Raw genomic sequence first — 21,668 nt, forward strand, 5'->3', positions numbered from 1 at the left:
ACCGTACTCCATAGAGATGGTGTCTCCATATCTTCAAAGCATGCACTGGGGCTGCTAATTCTAAATCATGCGTTAGATAATTTATCTCATGCGATCGCAAAAAGTCACGAAGCATACGCTATATCTTTTCCCTCTTGCATCAGCACACAACCTAGACCATTCTTCGATGCGTCAGTGTAAATTGCATATTAAGTCTCTTCTTTAGCTCTTGAAAACTTCGTTCACAATCGTTCGGCCAAACGAACTTGACTTCTTTCTTTAGCAGGTGCGTCAATGGCTTAGCGATTTTCGAAAAGCCCTCAGGAAAACGTCGATAATACCCTGCTAGTCCCAGAAAACTGCGAATCTCGTGCGGTGTGGTTGGTGATCTCCATTCCTATACCGCTTGAACTTTTGAGGGTTCTACCTCAATTCCTTTCGCAAAACAACATGGCTGAGCAAATTGACTTCTTCAAGCCAAAACTCGCAAATTTTCTAACGCGATCTTGTCTAGGTATTCGCGAAAGACGCGGTTCATGAGATCCATGATTACTGTCGGGGCATTCGTCAAACCGAACGTCATTACTATAACTCATGGTGTCTATATCTCGTACGAAATGCCGTCTTCGGAAAAACATCTTTATACTCTCGCACGACTGGCATCATCAACGTTTGCTTTGGATTCGTCTCTCTGGCTCAGATATACAACGTACGCGGTTGTATCATTTCTCCGCAAGAACTTTCTTGCTTGTAGTGCCGAGATGATCAGCGTCTTCTTCCATTTTCTCTCAATACCAATGAAAGAAGTAGGTTCTTGGCCAGTTGGCTGAAAAGATATCCGTCTCTCCTTGCATTGTATCTTCACATGGTTTTCCTCTAACCAGTCCACTCCAAGAATTATATCCAAGTGCCATATAGGCATCAATCTCAGGTCTCTCGCCTTGATCTTAATTGATCTCAACTCGAATTCTAAGTTAGGGCACACGGATGAAACCGTAGTGGTTCAGCCTGTGAGTGTGATTTTTCTTTAGAGGTTGTGGAACAGGCTCTTCGTTCGGTGTCGAACAAAAACTATGGGCACATCTTTCAACTCGCCTCTATCTGACAAATTTCCTTGATTCTTGTCTAGTGCTTTCTACTCAAGCGCGAACAGTCTCTGGTGATGAGGTCGACTCGCCCGCGGGGCTGGTGGTTGCCTTCTTGTCTGACGTGGTCGAAAGGCTGGTTGTTGTCGCTGTGGTGGAAGTAGTGATAGGATTCCCTCCATTGCTTTTGAGTTGCGGTCGAACTGACTCGGTTGTCCTTCGCTTCCACTTTGCTGCCGATTCGGACACTGGTTCGAGTAGTGCCCGATCCTTCCGCAGGTGTAACAGCTGTTCTGTCTCATCTTACATCATCTCAAACGTAATTTACTGCTCTTCGACAAGGCGACATCCCTCTTGATTCTTGAAGGTTTACTGCTACTGGGGCAGTTGGGCCAACATTAGGCTGTTTGTCTCACTTCTGTTATTGTGGTGGCGCATTCTGACTCTGCCACGGCTTCTTAGGGCCTTGACTTCGGTCGTCTCATTTTCTCTTTCCTTCATGCCCTCGTCCATAAAAAGATAGATTGCACGTTCGAGTGCTCTAACTCGTTTGGGGTGCTGAAGCTTAAATCGCGTTCTTTGGCTGCATTGCCAAATTTATATCAAATGCTTTATTTAATGCTTCAGTACTCATAACCGCACTCTGACTCGTTACATCGTCTCGTACCTCTTATCTCAAATCTAATCGAAACAATTCTGACATCTTCTCGTTCATCTCTTCTCAATATGTGGCATACCGAACCAAGTCGCGAAACTGACGTTCGTATTCGGCTACGGTTTTATTGCCTTATCTCATATCATCAACTTTATTTCTTTCTTCAATCGGTTTCTCTTTCTCGACAAAAGTCTAAGGGAATATGTATCAACCATAGAACTAATTCTCATAACTCACCAATCATAAGACTCTTACTCAATCATCATACTATTTTCTCAATTCTCATAACTCAACGTCAAAGACATATTTCATGTCTATCATCGTAACATCAGCTCAAAGCTCTACTCAAGCATAGGGACTTTCTGGTCATCATCGTATAGACATATAAGAAAATTTTCTCTTTCGAGAGCTCTTACTAACTGCGGGGCATAACCATAAAACATCCCGAAATACTACGACGTTGCTACTTCTACATCAGTCGTCATCTCAGTCTGCTATCGTGGAAAACGTCATCTGTTCTAATCTGTCATCTCGATCTCCTTGAATCTGCTATCGCCTATTCTGGCTTAGCATCACTTCTTCTCATCCTCGAAATGGTTAGCTTTCTACATACTTGGCTAATATAAGAAAATCCATAATCGAACAGTTGTGCTCGTCCTGTAATAATGTATTCTACGACTGCTCCCATAACTCGTGTTTTCTTCCAAATACTCTTCTTGTTACGCCATCCTAGTTACCTAGACATTCCTAACTCTTGTCGGATGTGGTAGGGACTAGGAGGTAATGAATAAAAATGTCTGATCTTGAACAAGACGAGCTCAAGTAATGGAATGATTCCATAATAGCCAGTGCTATCTCAAGGATAATGAAGAAGTTACAATCAAAGGAAGATCAAAAGCTAGAACAGAAACTAAGATAAAAACTGAGATGTAATATGATGGGAGTAAATCAATACTGGAAGTAGAAGCAATCCACTAAGTGGAAAATGAATAAATTGTCCACTGTTAAACAAGGGGCAAGGATTTCCAACCCAGACGATTTAGGCTCAAATACAGTGGATCTAGAAAACATTTCTCAATAGCAAATAGTTCATCTCATGTAGGAGTTCAAATGGATGCAGAAAATTTTAAATACGACCAAGCGGAATAGGGACTCAATAAGTCTATACGTGCGGTCCTGGTGACAATACCTCTATTACGAAGTACAATTGGTCAAAAGTATCTATGCATCCTATGAAATCTCCATAATACGTTCGCCCTATTAGGGTCATGTCCGTAAATTGCGATGAAATCTCTAACTCTCGTCGTATTATCTCATCTATCTCTTTATCTGCTTCTCTTCTTCATCTTCTTCTCGGCTCATTTCCTTCCGTTCCCTCTTCTTCTAGGAGACATACTACAAAGGAAAAGAATTATATAACTATCGACTTCGAAACTAGCCGTTCGTCAAAACAAAATACTAATTCTCCTTTTTCTCACTTCGCTTCTATATCTCATAAGTGATCTCAAAATTCTCAAAATTCTTGTCCACTCTAGTTCTCGTGTATCATCATTCGAAATTCTCGTCAATCTCTATTTCTCATTTATCATCAAGCATCAACATCATCATCATTCTCTAAGCTCTGATAAAGAAAGTGAAACTCACTAATCATCAACCTCTCTGTATATATATATAAGGAAAACTGTCTCTCTCTGTCAAGGTCTTTTACAAAAGTAAGGTCTTGTGTCCCAAAGCTCTAACTCCAAAATGATGCTCTAACTATACCAGCATCATAGGTACTAAGCACCTATCGATATATATATCAACTATACATCTTACATATGTACGCGTCTACTAGATACACGTGATCGCTAGTCGTCGTCTCCTGAAATCCTGCTCGTCACATCGTTAACCTCCATATCCTCACTCGGCTCTGTCTCCTGACTCTCGTACTCGTCGATCAGTCGGTAGGTGCTATCGTCGCTCGGCTCATCCTCGACATTGGTGTCCACCATCGGACCATAAACCGGCACCTCAAGAATAGGTACCCATGTCTCAACTCCTTCAGCAGTAGTATGATGCTGCAATGGCTGGGTCCGTCCGTAGCCGACCGTCATCTCTGGAGTCTCCTCATCCGGATCCCCCTCTTCGGGAAGTGGGGGCACAACAACTGGCTCCCCTCCCTGGGCTGGTCCCTCAGGCTCTCCATACGGCGATGAAGGTGGCTCGCCACAAGCAAAGTAGCGGTGGCTCAAGGTCGCGACGAAGCCACGAAAATTGGCGCTCACGAAACGCCCGAACTCAGTCCTCAAAATATGTTGCGGCACCAGCGAAGCCGCCCAGTCTTGCCACTTGGGTGGCAGCTATGGAATCAAAAGCGTAATGGCCTCCGCACCATCAATCCCATAGGGAAATAGCCCTCCTCCATCGTCGGCGATAGTGTGCCAGAAATTCACCCAAGGTGTCATCCTCGTCCGGGATATACTCCCTGGACCATCGCTGCATCGCTGTCTCAATATAACTCGGCATCTCATCCTCGTTTGGTACGGTGGGGCATCGGCTATACCAGCCTCAACATCTCTCCTCATATTCCACATCGACTGCCTCACATCAGAATTCATCATCTCAAACAATTTTGTCATCAAAACAATACATAACTCATTAGTGCATCAAACTCAGTTCTCATCAGAAAAGCGATAAGTTCTCATCAGAAAAGCGATAAGAACAACATCAACCTCTTACCTCGTTAAGCCGGAGGAGATGGGGTGCTGGGGTTTCGTTTCAAAAAGACTCTCTCTCAAACTAGTCTAAGAACTCAAATTAGACTAGTACTTAATTTGAAAAGAGTAGAAGCAATCAAAGGTTCAACTCAATCAAGAAATTAACTCAGAGCAGACGACCTTCTCTGATACCACTCTGTCGCAGCCCGATTCCCAACTATAGTGATAGCGGAGTACGAGTATCGATACGACTATTTTTAAAAGAATAGAAGATAAGATGTATAGGCCAAACATCAAGCGGAAGCTCGCATCAAAGGTGTTAAGAAAATCATCGTAAATGAACTCAAGTGTAAAATCGTCAACGTCGTTATAACTTTTTAATTATCAGGAATTTCCCGAACAAAAACAAAACGGGTATAGCTCATTTTTCATCAGGAAGCATAACATGCAGAGTGTCGCAGCAAAAGGCGAACCGATTATATGTATGGAGACACATAACCGTGAGTATATTGCTTGATTCAAAAGAAAACATAGTATCTTTTCACTAAGGTTTTATCAATGTCAGAAGGAAAGCAAAGTATCTCATCCTTATGACTCTAACATCAAAGGAAAGCTGCAAAGAAACTTCATCGATGAAACAATTCCCACCAGCACCAGTCCAATCTCGCTCCCAAGCTTAGCCTGCACATTTAGAAATATATGCAGGGCGTGAGTAATAATACTCAGTGGGCAAACGCCGGAAAAACATCAAAGGCGCTCTTAGAGCTATATGTTTGAAGCTTGCCATAACATCAGCAATACACAGAAATACGTCAGCATAAATGAATCTGTGCATGCAGTTTTAATAATCATAACATCATAAAGAACGATAGCGCTATCAAAATACTCATCATGTATGTACCACGTCTACAATTCATCATTATGATCGGTACTGAGAAGTAGGCCTCCCTCTCAAGTACCGTGATCGGCCGACCCGAAGACGGCTCACAGTCACCTCTGTGCACAAAATCCCGCTTGTGGCAGGACCGAATTCGTCTCATCAGTAGAGGGTAACATACAAGTTCAACATCAAAAATTGGCAAGTCAAACAGTTCATAAACATCCTTTAACTCAATATTTGATAAACTTATAAATATCATCATCAATCATTTTAGAAAATTCGTACGATAAACGTATACTCAAAAATATTGCCCACCTGTAGTCCTTCGCTTAAGCTCGGATATGAATAGGTGACTTACTTCTTCGTCTCGCTCGGGTCTTCATAAATCATCAACATCATCACGAAGGTTCATGTGATAAAACAAACCTTAGTTAGAACTCATTACTAAAATCTAATCTCGTCTCAATAATGACTTCTCACTCAACGTCTATTTACCCAATAAAACTAAATCCCTAGGTATACTCAACCTCTAAGGATTCACACGTCCTATTCTCGATTTAACTCTCAACTCTGACTATACTCATAGCAGACAAACACATAGGCAAGTATAAACACATAAGCATACAACTCACACATAAACATATCGCAAACAAACAAACATAAGATTGACTCGGAGACCAGAGCAGAGAAATGCTCGGTGGTCAGAGCGGAAAAACTCATCAGAGCAGGGCAGACTAGCTTGGCAGAGCAGAGAAGAAATACTCTCCAAAGCAGAGAAATGCTCGCCAGAGAAATCAACAGTCAGAGGAATGACTTCGTCAGAGGAATCAGTCGTCAGAGGAATCGATCGTCAGAGGAATCGATCGTCAGAGGAATCAAACATCAGAGGAATCAATCATCAGAGGAATAAAACGTCAGAGAAATCAAACGTCAGAGGAATCAAACGTCAGAGGAATCAATCGTCAGAGAAATCAAACGTCAGAGAAATCAAACGTCAGAGGAATCAAACGTCAGAGGAATCAATCATCAGAGGAATCAAACGTCAGAGAAATCAAATGTCAGAGAAATCAAACGTCAGAGGAATCAAACGTCAGAGGAATCAAACGTCAGAGGAATCAATCATCAGAGGAATCACGAACTCTCTGTCATACCAGAGGAATGACTTCTCGGGTCAGGGCAGAGAAATGAACTCGCTGGCAGGGCGGCGGAATGGATTCTCGATTTCAGAGCAGCGTAAACACAACTCGGCGGAGTAGAACAAAACTCAAGGCAGAACCATGCAGTCAAGAGCAACTCGAAAACTCATCAACTTTTTATTCCCAAAGTTCATCAAACACTCCCAGACATCAAAATTACTATCACTCAACATCATAGCCAACTCAAAAACTCATCTAGACACTTCATTCATCAAACATCACGTTATTCCTTTCATATTTTCATGCTCATCATCAAATCATCATTCAAAACATAACCTCAAGGATTTTCCAAAATCATATATCAAACTGAATTTTGTAAAATCTCAGATCTCAAGACTAAGCTTTGCAAAACACATCTTAATCACCTCAAATCATCACATATAACACATTTCTCACCCCAATTTTAGAAAAGAACCAGAAAGATTTTTTTAAAGGGCATGAACCGTAATTTTTCGAAAATGACGAAAAAGGTGGAGGAGGAGTTTCTCATGCTTCAGTCGTCCTTCTATGCACATATATCACATAATAAAGTCTAGATCCAAAATATTAAAATACTTACTCAAGTAGTTTCGAGAAAAAGGAAATCTTCTCTCTATTCTTCAAGCATCAAACTCCACTAATCTTCTAGAAGCTTGAGCTTGGTCTCCAATGGAGGAGAGTAAGAATGGCGTGAGGGGGAGAGAAGAAAGTGAAGGGGCTGAAAATGATGAGAATGACGGAAAGAGAGAGAAACTTTTTGGTTTTAATCAAGAATCTTACCCCTTTTAGATAAGAAGCATTAAATGCTCAAATAGTACTTTGTCTCCCCACTTAGCAACATGTCTAATCCGCCTAATCCCACATGTGAGAAATAGATTAAAATAATGGGTGTGAGTGTAGGAATGTGTGGTGGTAAATAAAAATCATGTACTACCACAATTACACAATTATAAGTGCACACATGTCAGATAAATCATATAACGTCAGACAAATAGCTCACAAGGCTATCACATGAAAACGGATCATCACTCGTCATTAATCTAATCGTCACTTCTAGCTTAATCCTCTTTATAGTGACTCTCAATCACTACCTCGACTCTATCTCTCGTCTTTCATCTCATCTCAAAATTTAATCAACGTCTCCATCTCAACTCTAACATCATTCTCAATTCTATCAACATCTCTGTTTTACTCATATTACCATCCATCGATAACTTCCTCTCGATTTTATTAAGCTAGTCTTTAACTCTCAAGGTTCTCAATGGTATTTCGATGCTAATTCAAGGTAATATCATCAAGGGTTCTCTCATTCTTTTCCTCGACTCTATGTCAAACTCATTATTCCTATTTTCTTAATAGGACAGTCAATCTCTGATAACTCGGTATTTGGTAATTCTATTCCCGGTAGTCGGAAGTAAAATAAAATCTCGACTCGTTCCTCAAATCTCATCACTCTAACTCCATCATTGGTTTGTCCACTTCATGACTCTATTTAAAAGAAAATCTGTCTTGTCTGGTCATAAAAGAAAATAATCTCGCATCTCGTCATCTCAGTATTCTCAATAGTGTTAAAACACTTTCTCCCAACGTAAGGAAAAGTACGGGGTGTTACAAAGTTCGAGTAAGAATCATGTTTCACAAGATAAAGCAAATTAAGCACAAAACAACTATCAAACACTCAATTTCCTATAAAATTATCATCATATGAACAATAAAAACAATGGAAAAATGAGTGTTATCAACTACTCACCAGAGTCAACTCTACAGAGCTGACCTTTCAGCTCTGCACTTATCGCCAGAGCGGAATTTTACGGAGCTAACTTATGCAGCTCTGAATGACAGAGTCAACTATGCAAAGCTGACTTTTCAGCTCTGCACTTCTCAGAGCGCGCTACTATAGAGCTGATTTTTAGCTCTGCCTTGCCTTTGCAGAGCCGACTATCCAGAGTTCGTGTATGCTGCCAGAGCTATGTTTTACGCCAGCTGGAGTTGTCTTATCTTACACGATTTTATTGCCTTTAGAGTTCTACTTTGCATGACAACTTTCATGGTGATCAAGAGGGATTTGAAGTCTATAAATAGGGCTTAATTATTCATTGTAAAAAAAAACCCCCTTTTGCCTCCAGGCGTGTAGTTAGATAATTCCTTTTGCCCTAATCTTTAGTTTCCGCCAAGTTAGCTAAAGCTTAGGTTTATTGCTTTTCTAGTGTTAGTTTTGATTATTGTTCTTAGTTAGTTTAGTATAGTTCTTTCAATTCATGTATTAGATTAGTTTCCGTTTAGAGGTGTAATTACGTGACAGATTACTTCTCGAGACGAATTACGGTATTTCTTTAATCAAGTTTATTTATTTGCTTTTACCTGCGTTTCTTTAATTTATGCAATTTAAATTCTGCAATTTAAATTATGCAATTTCAATTATGCAATTTAGTTTCTGCCTAATTAGATTAGATTAGAGATTTTAATTAAAGTTATTTAAATTCAATTTGCCTAGTTAACTCTTTACTTTAAGTTCATTTAATTTTGCTTAGGGTTTAATAGTTTCTTGCCTAGATAACTTTAAGATTAAGTGTAACACCCCCATCCCTTGCGAGTAGGAGATGCTACCCAAAATATTCATTTATTTGATTTCTCTAATATTAATTTAAGTATAGGATATAAAGAAAAATAGGAAAAGAATTCCCTTTTTGATAATATAGTAATCTAATAAATATTACTATTAAAATTAATAATACTTAACCAATGAGTTATTAAAATATACTATATGTGTAATAGAAAAATTATCAAAATTTTATTTCTCTTTTCCAATATAAAAAATATGTAACGGAAGCTGTAAAACTACAATAATAATCCTGCCAAAACACTATATATATATATATCAAAGGCAACGGAAGCTGTAAGTTATATAAACGACATTCAATAATAACTTTATCTAAGCATCATATTTATATATATAAAAAGATGGAGTACATACAAAACCATCAAGTTTAAAAGTATAATTAACGTGTTCGAGGCACAGCTCGTAACTACACATACGGTAAACAAAATATATATATTCGGTCACAGCCGTCATCAAAATGCATGATCATAAACCAATATATATAAAGTCTCGACCCACCAAAATTGGAAGAGGCTAAGTTGGATAGTAGCAAGATATATTTACCAAAAACAGCAACATATAATACTTCATCATATAATAGAACGGGAGAATGTGGAGCTCCATGTCTGCCGTCTTGCCGTCAACTCCTTAACCTGAAAAGAATCATAAATAATAGGGTATGAGTGTGCAAGCACACTCAGTGGGGTAAACACTGCAAGCAGTTATAACCAATTGTGTAATGAATCATAACATGTTGAACTCTTATAATTTTTCACTTAGCTGACATCTTGTGAGACTAGTCTCGGTCCCTTGTGGACCTGACCCCTTGTGGGCCGTTCAGCTCTTTGATCCCTTGTGGATCCGACCCCTTGTGGGTCCTATTAGTTCATATGAATGACGCACAACACAACAATGATTATAACCATGTAACAACTACGCTTACAGATAAAAGTAAACCCCACCTTAAGTGATTGAATTCAAACCTCTTCAAGCTTGCTTCGGTTGTCCTCCTCGAGCCTTGGATGCGCCGCTCCTAGCACTTGAAACACTTTAAACTTAGTTTCATTACAAGCACTTATTCTTGAATAAGCTCTCATTTCTTTAAACAATATTTTTAATCTCTCTTGAATATATTCTTGATAATTCTACAATACACTTGAAGCCGAAGACCATATTTGAACATTTTATGAATCTACAAATTATAAATTCATAGTTTCAATTACTAGTATAAATTATACTAATCTAACTTCATTATAATCATATCATTTAATTATATAATATACTAAGTTTAGATCACCATAAACCTTATAATTTATTTCAATTCTTGGCTAATAATATTAAAAGCAAATGTCTTGATTATCTATTTATGTGTTCAAGGTGAAACAATCATCAAAAATCTAATTCAAATACCCAAATAAAAAATTAAAATAAGCATAACATATTAAAACTCATATTCGACACGTATGGAGCTACATCTCGACGTCTATTCCGGCCAATTCGACCTTAGATCTCAAGAAGAAAACCTATGATTAGAACTTCTACGACATGAGCTACAAAACTCCTAAACTTATTCTCCCTCACGGCATCGATTTGACGCCGGAAGGTCGACTCAAACTCGCGCGGAAACCTTCGCGCACAGACCCGACACCCTGACTTGATTGGCTCATAACTCCCTCGTCCGGTGTCGGATTGACGATCCGAAGGTACTGTTGGAAAGCCAACGACGATAGCTTTCTAATGGTACCTATATTGATGGGGTTTGATGAAAGAAAACAGATGAAAAACGGTCTGCAAGGTACGATCCTGCTGCTGTCAAAAACAGGGGAAAAATAAAACACAGCAAAACACATGCCGGCAGCCACCACGCCGCCGGAACTACTGTTCCGGTAATCCCTCCTCCTCACTCACACACAACAGACTTCATCCCACCAATATCTACTCAAGACCTTTAGCCATCGATTAAGAAGAACAAGAATGGAAGAGAAGTGCAAAACCCTTTCAAATTCAACAAGCAAAAATCGAAGAAACAAGAATTAGGAGAAATTACCTTAGTATGCTGTTGGGATTTGAAGACGAAGAGAGGGATGAAAGAAAAGTGGTGAACGCAGAGAAGATGGAGGTGAGCGAGCGAGAGAAGAGAGAGATAGTTTCTGCAATCTTTTTCTTTTTTAGTAAGAATGTTTAATTCCCTTTTGTATTTATATGCATCTATTACAATTAAAATAATCTAGATATTTAAATTATTTATTATTGTTTAAGAAAAAATCTTAGATATTAATTATTAAATCAATTCTAGAATATTCCATTTATTTATACTCTTACTATAAACAATTTACATATTAATATCTAACATATTCTAGAGTTTTCTTGTATTTTATTTTATTAATCTTATTCTTTAAGATTTATTTATAAGTAAATTTTAATTTTGCTAGGGCGGATCCTTGCTCTAAGTCGGACAACCTGTAAAACATTTAAAAATCAAATCCGTTAGTTTTAATGAAGTCATAAAATAATTAATTTACGCATAAACATCTCTAATATATTGTAATTAAATTATAAATAAATTAAAAAGGTTCGGGGTATTACACCCTACCACCCTTAAAAATAATTTCGTCCTCGAAATTAACCTTGCAAGTCTTTAATGTGAGGATATCGCGCTAAAATGTCGTCTTCTTTCTCCCACGTTGCTTCTTCAGGTCCGTGCCTACTCCATTGGACTTTTACTAATGGCACTAATCTATTTCTTAAGGTATGAACCTTTCGATCTAAGATGGCAACAAGCGTTTCCTCATAGGTTAAGTCAGGAGATATTTGGAGACTCCCACGAGAAATGATGTGGCTTGGGTCAGAAACGTATTTCCTAAGCATCGACACGTGGAATACGTTATGTACGCCTGCTAGGTCTGGGGGTAAAGCTAAGCGATAAGCTACGCCCCCTATCTTTTCAAGTATTTCAAACGGTCCTACGTATCGAGGTTGTAACTTTCCCTTTTTGCCGAATCTAATGACTCCTTTCATCGGTGCTATCTTCAAGAATACTTTGTCTCCAACCTCGAAATGCACGTCTTTTCGTTTTGCATCGGCGTAAGACTTTTGACGATCTTGGGCTATCTTTATTCTTTCTCTAATTTTTGCAATTACTCCAACTGTTCTTTCAATGATCTCGGGTCCCAAAATTCGTCTTTCTCCGACTTCATCCCAGTGAATCTGTGATCGACATCTTCTTCCATAAAGAGCTTCAAATGGTGGCATCCCGATTGTAGCTTGGTGGCTATTATTGTACGCGAACTCAACCAATGGTAAGTGTTTCTGCCACTTCCTCCCAAGTCAAGCGCACAAGCACGAAGCATATCTTCTAAGATTTGGATAGTTCGTTCTGATTGTCCGTCCGACTGAGGATGATAGGCCGTGCTGAAATTTAACTTGGTGCCTAAGGCTGATTGAAGGCTCCTCCAAAACTTAGAAGTGAATCTTGTATCTCGATCTGACACTATTGACACTGGTACTCCATGTAGCCTTACTATCTCATCAATGTAGAGTTGCGCCAATTGATCCATGCTATAGGTCATCTTTACAGGAAGAAAGTGGGCTGATTTCGTCAACGTATCAATAATAACCCAAATTGCATGATGGCCTTTCACTATGCGAGGTAATCCAACCACAAAATCCATAGCAATTTTCTCCCATTTCCACTCGGGAATCTCGAGCGGGTTCAGTAATCCAGAGGGGCGTTGGTGTTCAGCTTTTACCTGTTGGCAAGTGATACATCTTTCTACAAAGCTCCCAATGGATCTCTTCATGTTTCGCCACCAAAAGATCGTTTTCAAATCCTTGTACATCTTGGTTCCACCTGGATGCACGGAGTATGGAGTATGGAGTATTGTGTGCTTCCTCAAGTATCTCCCGTCTGAGCTCTTCATTATTTGGCACGCACAATCTTCCTTCGTAAACGAGTGTTCCGTCCTCTGTGACTGCGAATCCTTGGATGGTACCTTCGAGTGCTCTCGTCTTTATTTTGCACAAAAATTGATCATCTTTTTGCGCCTCTCGAATTCGATCTCTTAGCATTGGACGGACGACAAGTGCAGCTATAACTCCTGATGTGGTGTTCGGCGGTTGCACCACTTCCAAATTAAGCATCTCGAATTCTCTAATAAGCTTCTTCTCGCTAGTAGGTAATGTGGCAAGATAACTTTTTCGACTTAACGCATCAGCAACCACGTTCGCCTTTCCAGGGTGATAGTGGATTGTGCAGTCGTAATCTTTAACTAACTCTAACCACCTTCTTTGGCGAAGGTTTAACTTCTTTTGAGTGAAGAAATATTTGAGGCTCTTGTGGTCGGTGTAAATTTCGCACTTGCTGCCATAGAGATAATGACGCCATATTTTCAATGCATGCACAACTGCTGCGAGCTCGAGGTCGTGAGTCGGGTACTTCTCTTCGTGAGGCTTCAACTGCCTTGATGCGTATGCCACGACCTTACCATGTTGCATCAATACACATCCGAGCCCTTGTGGTATCAGAGCAGGTCTACGTGTTCCTGTAGACTTGCATCTGAAATATAATTATTAGTAATATATGAGTTGTTGTGACATGTTTCGAATCGGGAGAGAATGTGGTTCGTGGCTGCTGCTCTATGCCGACTCCAAGGTAATATGTATTTATTAAATAATTTTATTTTGCTTAAAATTATGGTGTGAGTATGAAATGATCGTGTCGAAAAAAAAATTGAAAGCTTGATCGTATCAATTTGAATAATGTGAAAGAATATGTGTGTCCACAAGGGACAAAGGATGATTTTAATATTTAGTTGATACGATTACTGGCTATGTTTTGAATTTCCGACACATCAATGATAAAGTTTGATAGAGTAAGTTTTTAAATAAAGAAATAGAAGTTTCCTCAATGATCTTGATTGATTTATATTACATAGATTTATGCTCTAATAGAATTAGTCCTCGAAATATAACCGTTAGGACATTGACTTTAGGTTCTTAACGTCTTGATTTAGTTAAAGGATAATGCCCCCGCGACGCGCTCCGGAAGATGAGCAGCGAGCCCCACCTGTGAATAACAATGGGGTTGATTTTGCTCAATTTCTACTAGCTCTCCAAGGCTTTATGCAGCAACAATAGGAGGGTGGCATGAATGCTGGACAACCTCGAGTAAGGAATTTTGAAATTATTGAACAGTTTCGAAGGATGGGTCCACCAAGATTTAAGGGAACCGAAGGGCCTGAAGACAAGGAAGAATGGATTCGTGAGCTCGAACGAATATTTGAGCTTATGGGCTGTAGTGAAGAGCAAAAAGTCTCGTGTGCGATCTATCAATTGGCCGAAGAAGCAAGCCACTGGTGGGAATCTCATGCTCGAACGTTGACACTTGAACAACGCCAAGCTTTGGTTTGGAAAGACTTCAAGGAGCTGATAATGGATCGCTATTTTCCTCAATCCTACATAACACAAAAGGAGACCGAGTTCCTCAATCTCAAGCAAGGAAATATGACGCTAGTCGACTATGAGAGAAAATTCAACAAATTGTCTCGATATGCACCATACCTAGTCGACACGGATGTGAAGAAAGCGCGTCGGTTCGAGCAAGGCTTACGACCTGAAATTTGTGGAATAATATCCGCCTTGAGATTGCCAACTTATAGAGAAGTTATCGACCGAGCTCAAGCAGTCTCCAATGGCTTGCAACTAGAGATCAAAGATCCACAACACCGTGACTCATTCGGAAAGAGAAAATGGGAAGATTTTGGAAAAGGGAAAAATGCTCCAACAAACAAGAAATGGCAACCAACACGTGGTTCTTCAACAGGATCTGCATCATCCAAATCAAGCAATGAGAAGTCTCAATGCCCAAAGTGTAATAAATTCCACATAGGCGAGTGTTGGCGTGGGAAGAACGTCTGCTACTCCTGCGGCGATCCAGGACACATGTCATATAACTGACCAAAGAACAAGAAGGAGACGCAAAAGAATATTCAAGAGCCTATGAAGAAAGTGAAGCCCCGAGTCTTTGCCATGACAGAAGGAGACCCCGATCCCGAGGACGGTGCAGACACCATGTCAGGTATACTTCAAGTCTCAAATATTCCTGCTTTGGTGCTATTTGATTCGGGAGCTACCCATTCCTTCATATCTACGAAATTTTGTTCGAAGATTAGTACAGTCTCCTACGATAATAGCGACGCACTAGAGGTTAGCATTCCTTCGGGAAAAATTATTAGGAGCGATAAGATAGCGAAGGGTATAAAGATAGACATAAACGGGAAAGAGCTTGAGGCCGATCTTCACGTCCTAGAAATGCGAGATTTCGATATAATCTTAGGCATGGATTGGATGGGCAAGAATAATGCAACAATTAGATGTCGTGAGCGAAGGGTGGAGATTCAACGCCCTAGAGAACCGAAGCTCATCTTTTATGGTGCTCGAACAAAAGCTCATCCAAGGATTATAACCGCGATGAAGGCAATCAAGATGCTAAGAAAGAAAGATTGTCAAGGGTACCTAGTTAGTATGACCACAACACTACCCAACGAAAGTAAGGTTTCTGAAGTGCCTATAGTAAGAGAGTATGCCGATGTATTTCCTGATGAGTTACCAGGGATTCCTCCAGACCGACAAATCGAGTTCACCATCGACTTAGTACCAGGAGCAACTCCAATCTCGAAGGCACCCTATAGGATGGCACCTAAAGAATTACAAGAACTTAAAGTTCAGCTACAAGAATTGCTTGACAAGGGATTCATTCGACCGAGTGTATCTCCTTGGGGTACTCCAGTATTATTCGTGAAGAAGAAGGACAGGACTTTAAGAATGTGCGTAGATTATCGCGAACTCAATAGGCTAACGATTAAGAATAAATATCCGTTGCCCCGAATCGAAGATTTATTCGACCAATTGAAAGGAGCGGGCGTGTTCTCGAAGATCGACTTGAGATCGGGATATCACCAACTCAAAATCAAAGAGAGCGACGTTTCCAAGACCGCGTTTAGGACGAGATACGGCCACTTTGAGTTTACAGTCATGCCTTTCGGACTCTCCAATGCACCTGGCGTCTTCATGGATTTAATGAACCGCGTCTTCCATTCCTACCTTGATCAATTTGTGATCGTTTTTATTGACGACATCCTTGTATACTCGAGAGACAAGGAGCAACACGCGGAGCATCTGAAGATCGTCTTGGAGACTTTGAGGAAAGAAAAGTTGTATGCGAAATTTCAAAAATGTGAATTTTGGTTGGAACGAGTAGCTTTTCTCGGACACGTGATTACACCGAAAGGGATAGAAGTAGATCCGTCCAAAGTTGAAGCAGTAAGTAATTGGAAGACGCCAACCAACGTGAAAGAGATCAGGAGCTTCCTTGGAATGGCTGGGTACTATCGGCGATTCATAGAGGGATTTTCGAGAATTGCCGGTCCGTTAACAAAGCTAACGCGGAAGAATGAAAAGTTCCAATGGAGTGACCAATGCGAGAAGAGTTTCCAAGAGCTTAAACAACGCCTAATATCAGCCCCAGTTTTGACAGTACCCGATGGTGCTGAAGGCTTTGTTATCTATACGGATGCTTCAAAGCAAGGGATGGGGGTGTTACATTAAGTTTTAGTTAAGTTTAATTTACACACATTAGTTAATAATTCTTTTCATGCCTAGATAATTCTTTAATTTATGTTTCTAGTTAAGTTTACTTTTCCCAGCTTTAGATAATTTTACAGCTTTAAATCCATAGTTTATAGTTTTTGTTGTGACATAATTAATTACCCTTAAAGATCTTCCTTGAGAGACGACTTTGGGTTAGCTTATCACTGCTAGGATGTCCTTGTTCTATTGCAAGTCAATCCAGAGGTGTTTAGGTTGAGTCAAATTTTGGCGCCGTTGTCGGGGAAGGTTTTAGGCGTTTAATTGTGTCACTTTTCTTTCCGTTTTTCTTGTTTTCTTTACTTTATGTTTTTGTTTTTACTTTTCTTTTCCTCCCACCCGGTGCGTTTAATCCGTGTGTTAAGTGTTGTGTATGCAGGGACGCCGTAGTCTGAAAAGAAAACTAACGTCCCCGCTGGATAACACTCGCACACATACCAGAGCAGACGAGTTATACTCTGACTCTGATTCTGAGGCGCACTCTGACTCCAGCTCTGCCTCTGACCGAGCAGAGCAGAACACAAAGGAGAAAGCCAGCTCTGACCGAGCAGAGCAGAACACAAACAAAGAAGAGATAGCGCATAACATGGAGTACTTGGGAGATTTCACCCGGCCCGTCATCGGAGACACCAACACATCGGCTATTGTGCTTCCCACCGCCGTCAAAAATTACAATCTAAAGCCGAATATTTCAAGTCTTCTACCTCTGTTCCATGGGATGCCGAGTGAAGATGCCCTACAATTCATCCGTGATTTCTGCACGCAAGTTCAAACCATTCCATTGCTGAATCTCACGGAGAACTGATGCGTCTTCGACTTTTGGGCCATTTGGCCCTATTTTTATCTTTATTTATGTCAGTTTAGGTCTGTCCAGGGGAAAATGAAGTTGTTGAGGAAGGAAGGTCTAGTGGAGCGGAAACGGAAAGAATGTGGTTGGAATAGGCATTACCAAGCCCAGATTGCAATGTCATGTTTACCGGCATGGAGCTTCGGCCGCAGTACCTCTCCAGTCTAACTTGGGGCATGGGAACCTGAAGCAACCCACCTGGTATGAATCAAACCGAAGGAAGCAATAAGTCTGACCACTACCATGAGAAGCAGACAGCCAAAGCCGAGAAAGGAAAGTAAATCCCGAAGATTTGAAAGAAACAAGCAGAAGAAAGAAGAAGAAGCTAGAAGAATCTGGAGAAAGGGAAAGGTTTACTACAGCATGCAGCTGGAAGCTATCTTCAATCGGATCAACCAAGGATTGAGCTAAAGAAGGAAAAAAGATCTCATTGAAGATATGAAGCTGGCGCAGCTAGGGTTAGACCTTCACCATTCGACAGTATAAAAGGTTGATGATGTGCGGCGTGAAGAAGCTCTTGGCACTTTTGAACTCTGTTTTATTTTAGTTTACTACTTTAATCCTGCCATGTGTGGCATCCAAACAATTTACATTCCAGTATTATTTTCCTATCTCTGTTTGCTTTCAATTCGAACAAGATTCAAGGCTCGAGGCCGTAGGTATCATTTCTATTGATCAAGTATTTCCTTTTTGTTACATTATGTGTTTTATTCATTTTGCAATTATGAATTCTGCTATGTGTGAGTAATCCCTTAGGTGAGGTTTTAGGGGTGGAAATAATTGTTGTCAACATGTAAACATTCGAAACCATGGGCAGTAGGGGCCTAACGGGTGATCTCCGTTCGGTAAAACGCTGTCCGTGTCAAGCAAAGGCCAGGGTATACCAGGGCGTGACAACCGATATACCCAAGACCGAGTAGCTGAGCAACGTCAACAAAAGGCGTTGTAGATTCGGAAGGTGGGGAAAGGATTGATGGGATACACTGTCCTTCTCCAGTCTTGGGCTTCTCTAGAGACTATCCATCAACTGTGACGAGGCATAAAGCTATGGTTATCAAATGAGGAAGGCAATCTCTGCGTCGTAGCATGTCTATGACTGGTCGGCTAACAAGCCATAAATGGTTGTGTCCAGGAGGCATGTGTCATTCAAAGTGCGGAGTTGGGGACCTCGGGAGAGAAGGTTGGTGAGGGTCATACTTGGTGAGTAACGGGTATGACTACTATCTATGGAGGAGTGAAGCACTGCCTTGTGACCGGGGATTGTGTGACCTTCGGACCAAATGACCACAATGGGATCAACCATCCTAAATGTGAAGTATAGCCTTTTGAAACGCCCCAATGTCTTTGGGCCACGCCTTAAGTCTATACGGATCATGGACGGATCATCAGTTTGCTTATGACCGAAACGAATGTTGACAACAGTTATGACCTAACCGAATAACCTCACCCCTTTGTTATTATTGATCTAGTTAATTTCTTGTGCCGAGTATACAGATTGAGACTTGTGACACCTCAGTTTGTCGTTGGAGAACAAAGTGGTTCCTCACTCCCTGCGGGATTCGACCCTACACTTGCCATTAAGACTGAGTTCTTGTTGTGAGACGTAGGAGCGTGTATCGTCTGTACTAGGCATACATAAGTGTTTTGCCCGCACCGCACGACGGGTGCGTGTCAAAATTGGCGCCGTTGCCGGGGAGTGACGCGCAGCAATTTTGTTCTCTCCTCATTCCATTTTTCGCTATTGGTGCATGCGTGGAACTCGTAGAGCTGCAAGAGCATTGGTGTTTGACCCTGATATTGATCGTACCGAAAGACGACTGCGCGCAAGAGCACGAATAGCGAGACGCGAAGCTATGGTAGAAGCAGAAGCAGAGCAGGCAGTAGCCGAGCAGGCGCAGACCCTCAGACAGTTGGCATACCCAACTAGTCTCAACTTGAGACCGAACGGAATCACCTTACCTGCAAACCCGTTCGCACCTCGTCGGTATGACCTGAAGCCCTCATTGCTTCAGATCTTACCGAAGTTCAATGGATACCAAGGAGATGACTCTCACACTCATCTCCAAGATTTTGAAATGACAATCATGCATCAATCCAGTGATGAGCAGCAAGAGTATGTCAAGCTGATACTCTTTCCTTTTACCTTGGTGGACAACGCGAGAAGATGGCTGTATGACCTACCCGCAGGTAGTGTCACCACATGTGAAGAAATATTAAACTGAATTAATACTCGATTTACCCCGAAGATCGTTTCTTGGAATATTATTAATTTATCATACAACGATTAATCCCTAACATGCTCCTATGAATTTAACAACTGCACGTTGGAGTTAGAAAATACCTGAAGAATTCCTAAGAATTCGTCAATCTGTCGCTGAACAGGTCAGCCAACTTCAACGCTCTGTTTGACCCTACAAACGACCTCCAATCGTATTTTGTGCAGAAATACGACTTCTTCGTCTTCGAAAGAGCTTTCCGTGGCCGCCTGTTTCACCTCAATCGGACTTCTGTAGAGAAAGTTATGGCTGTTCTTCCGAAACTGCCAGAACTTGATTTCCTGCGAAAATCTGACTCCAGCTCAGATCTTCTGAACTGTATCCCGCTCAGCTTTCACCGTTGGATGGACAACGTTCTATGAAATTCCCATGAGAGAATGCTCCACACGATTTCCTGCGCCCCACACAGCTCTCAAAACCCTAATTTTTATCTGTATGTTTTCCTGAGAGCTGACAACTGTATTTATAATAAAATAAATACGTGTAGGTACATAATTAGTGTAGGAGGCGCTTTTCTCTTCTTCTAGGGCTAGGAGACTTTGGGCCAGTCCAGGGACCAGATACAAGTAATAAAGATGGGCCTCAAATAAATTAATTTATCTATGGTCAGCCCAGACCATAATTAATTTATAAATATCAGTTCATTCCACTAGAGAACCGATATTGACTTACCCCTTTATTGCCGGTGATGAGTCCGGGCTTGTATTTAGACTTATTAAATCCTCGTATTTAAAATATCCGACATCCATTAATTAATTAGAGCTCTGACAGCTTAAATTAATTAATCTCTTTGTAATCCTTAAGCAGTACCACTCAAACTTTATTATTGCGCCTGAACTTAATCAACCTGCAGGGTTTAGCGCAATAAACATTATTGAGCTCCTTAAGGGGATGTCATTATCCTATACCGGATACGAGTACTAATACAGATAATCAGATATCATATATTAACCGCTATCACCCAAGATACAGAGTACTCAAGTTATTATATAACTCTTGCTCATAGTAAGTCAAAGTGATAAACGAATCAACATATATATCTGAGATCTTATTAGTATTAAGATCTTATAAGTCACCGAGATCTTTAATTCACTTAAGTCAGATAGAAGAATATATCTCACTGTGGTCCTATCAATACGTAATGACGTACCAGTATAGATAAGTAGTCAAGACAAACTACTTCCATCCATACCGCAGCCTAAACCAATAACTTGTCCTAGAGTTATTTCGGCTGTGATTATATTATATCTCTTAAGGTTATTCCAATTATATGGTCTTCTGTGATCTACAACACACCATATAATCTACTTATATAGAGATAAAGAACATACATATGCAATCATGAACACAATCGGATAGGAGATTAGATAGTGAACTTAGGAAGCATTGTATACAAGCATAAAACGTTCTTGCTTTCAGTATACAAATCCAACAATCTCCCACTTATACTAAAGCAAACTTTTAGTATACAATGCGTCTATTTACCAATCACCTAACACTTCTCCCACTTATACTTAAAGTTTCCTAAGTGGGTGGCATCAATCACATTCCCATCTTTTAATGACCATTTGCGATAAGCCTTTTGTGAAAAGATTAGTAGGTTTCTCCAATATGTGAAAATTTATTCTATGAGCACAAAACCTCGATTTACGAACAAACGTATAACTTGGTACTGACTCTCCATGTGTTTGACCCCTTGTGGTTCTTGGATTCCTTAGAGTTTGCAACTGCACTTGAGGTATCACGAAGGTGATGCTCTCACGCAAACTAGGAATCACCCTTAGATCCCGGAGGTAGTGGTCAAACCAAAAGGTTTTACCTCCCAAGGA

The 21,668-nt window shown here is 40.5% G+C and overlaps 1 protein-coding gene and 1 long non-coding RNA gene across 3 annotated transcripts; one reads left to right on the forward strand and one right to left on the reverse strand.

The window, feature by feature from the left end:
* Positions 1 to 9,396: 9,396 nt before the first annotated feature.
* Positions 9,397 to 11,358, reverse strand: LOC131003820 (uncharacterized). Of its 2 annotated transcripts, XR_009094805.1 has the most exons (3): positions 11,120 to 11,292; positions 10,035 to 10,111; positions 9,397 to 9,725 (listed from the first exon to the last, which is right to left on the reverse strand). It is a non-coding gene; the product is annotated as an uncharacterized LOC131003820 (long non-coding RNA). The 2 variants fall into 2 exon arrangements; XR_009094806.1 differs by having other exon boundaries at positions 9,397 to 10,111; positions 11,120 to 11,358.
* A 2,916-nt stretch (positions 11,359 to 14,274) lies between these two features.
* LOC131003825 (uncharacterized) lies at positions 14,275 to 15,027 on the forward strand. Its single transcript, XM_057930378.1, has one exon. The coding sequence runs from the start codon at positions 14,275 to 14,277 to the stop codon at positions 15,025 to 15,027; it is 753 nt and encodes a 250-aa protein (XP_057786361.1).
* The last annotated feature ends 6,641 nt before the right edge of the window (positions 15,028 to 21,668 follow it).

The sequence above is a fragment of the Salvia miltiorrhiza genome, unplaced genomic scaffold, assembly GCF_028751815.1.
Source record: "Salvia miltiorrhiza cultivar Shanhuang (shh) unplaced genomic scaffold, IMPLAD_Smil_shh original_scaffold_273_2, whole genome shotgun sequence".
Lineage (NCBI taxonomy): Eukaryota > Viridiplantae > Streptophyta > Magnoliopsida > Lamiales > Lamiaceae > Salvia > Salvia miltiorrhiza.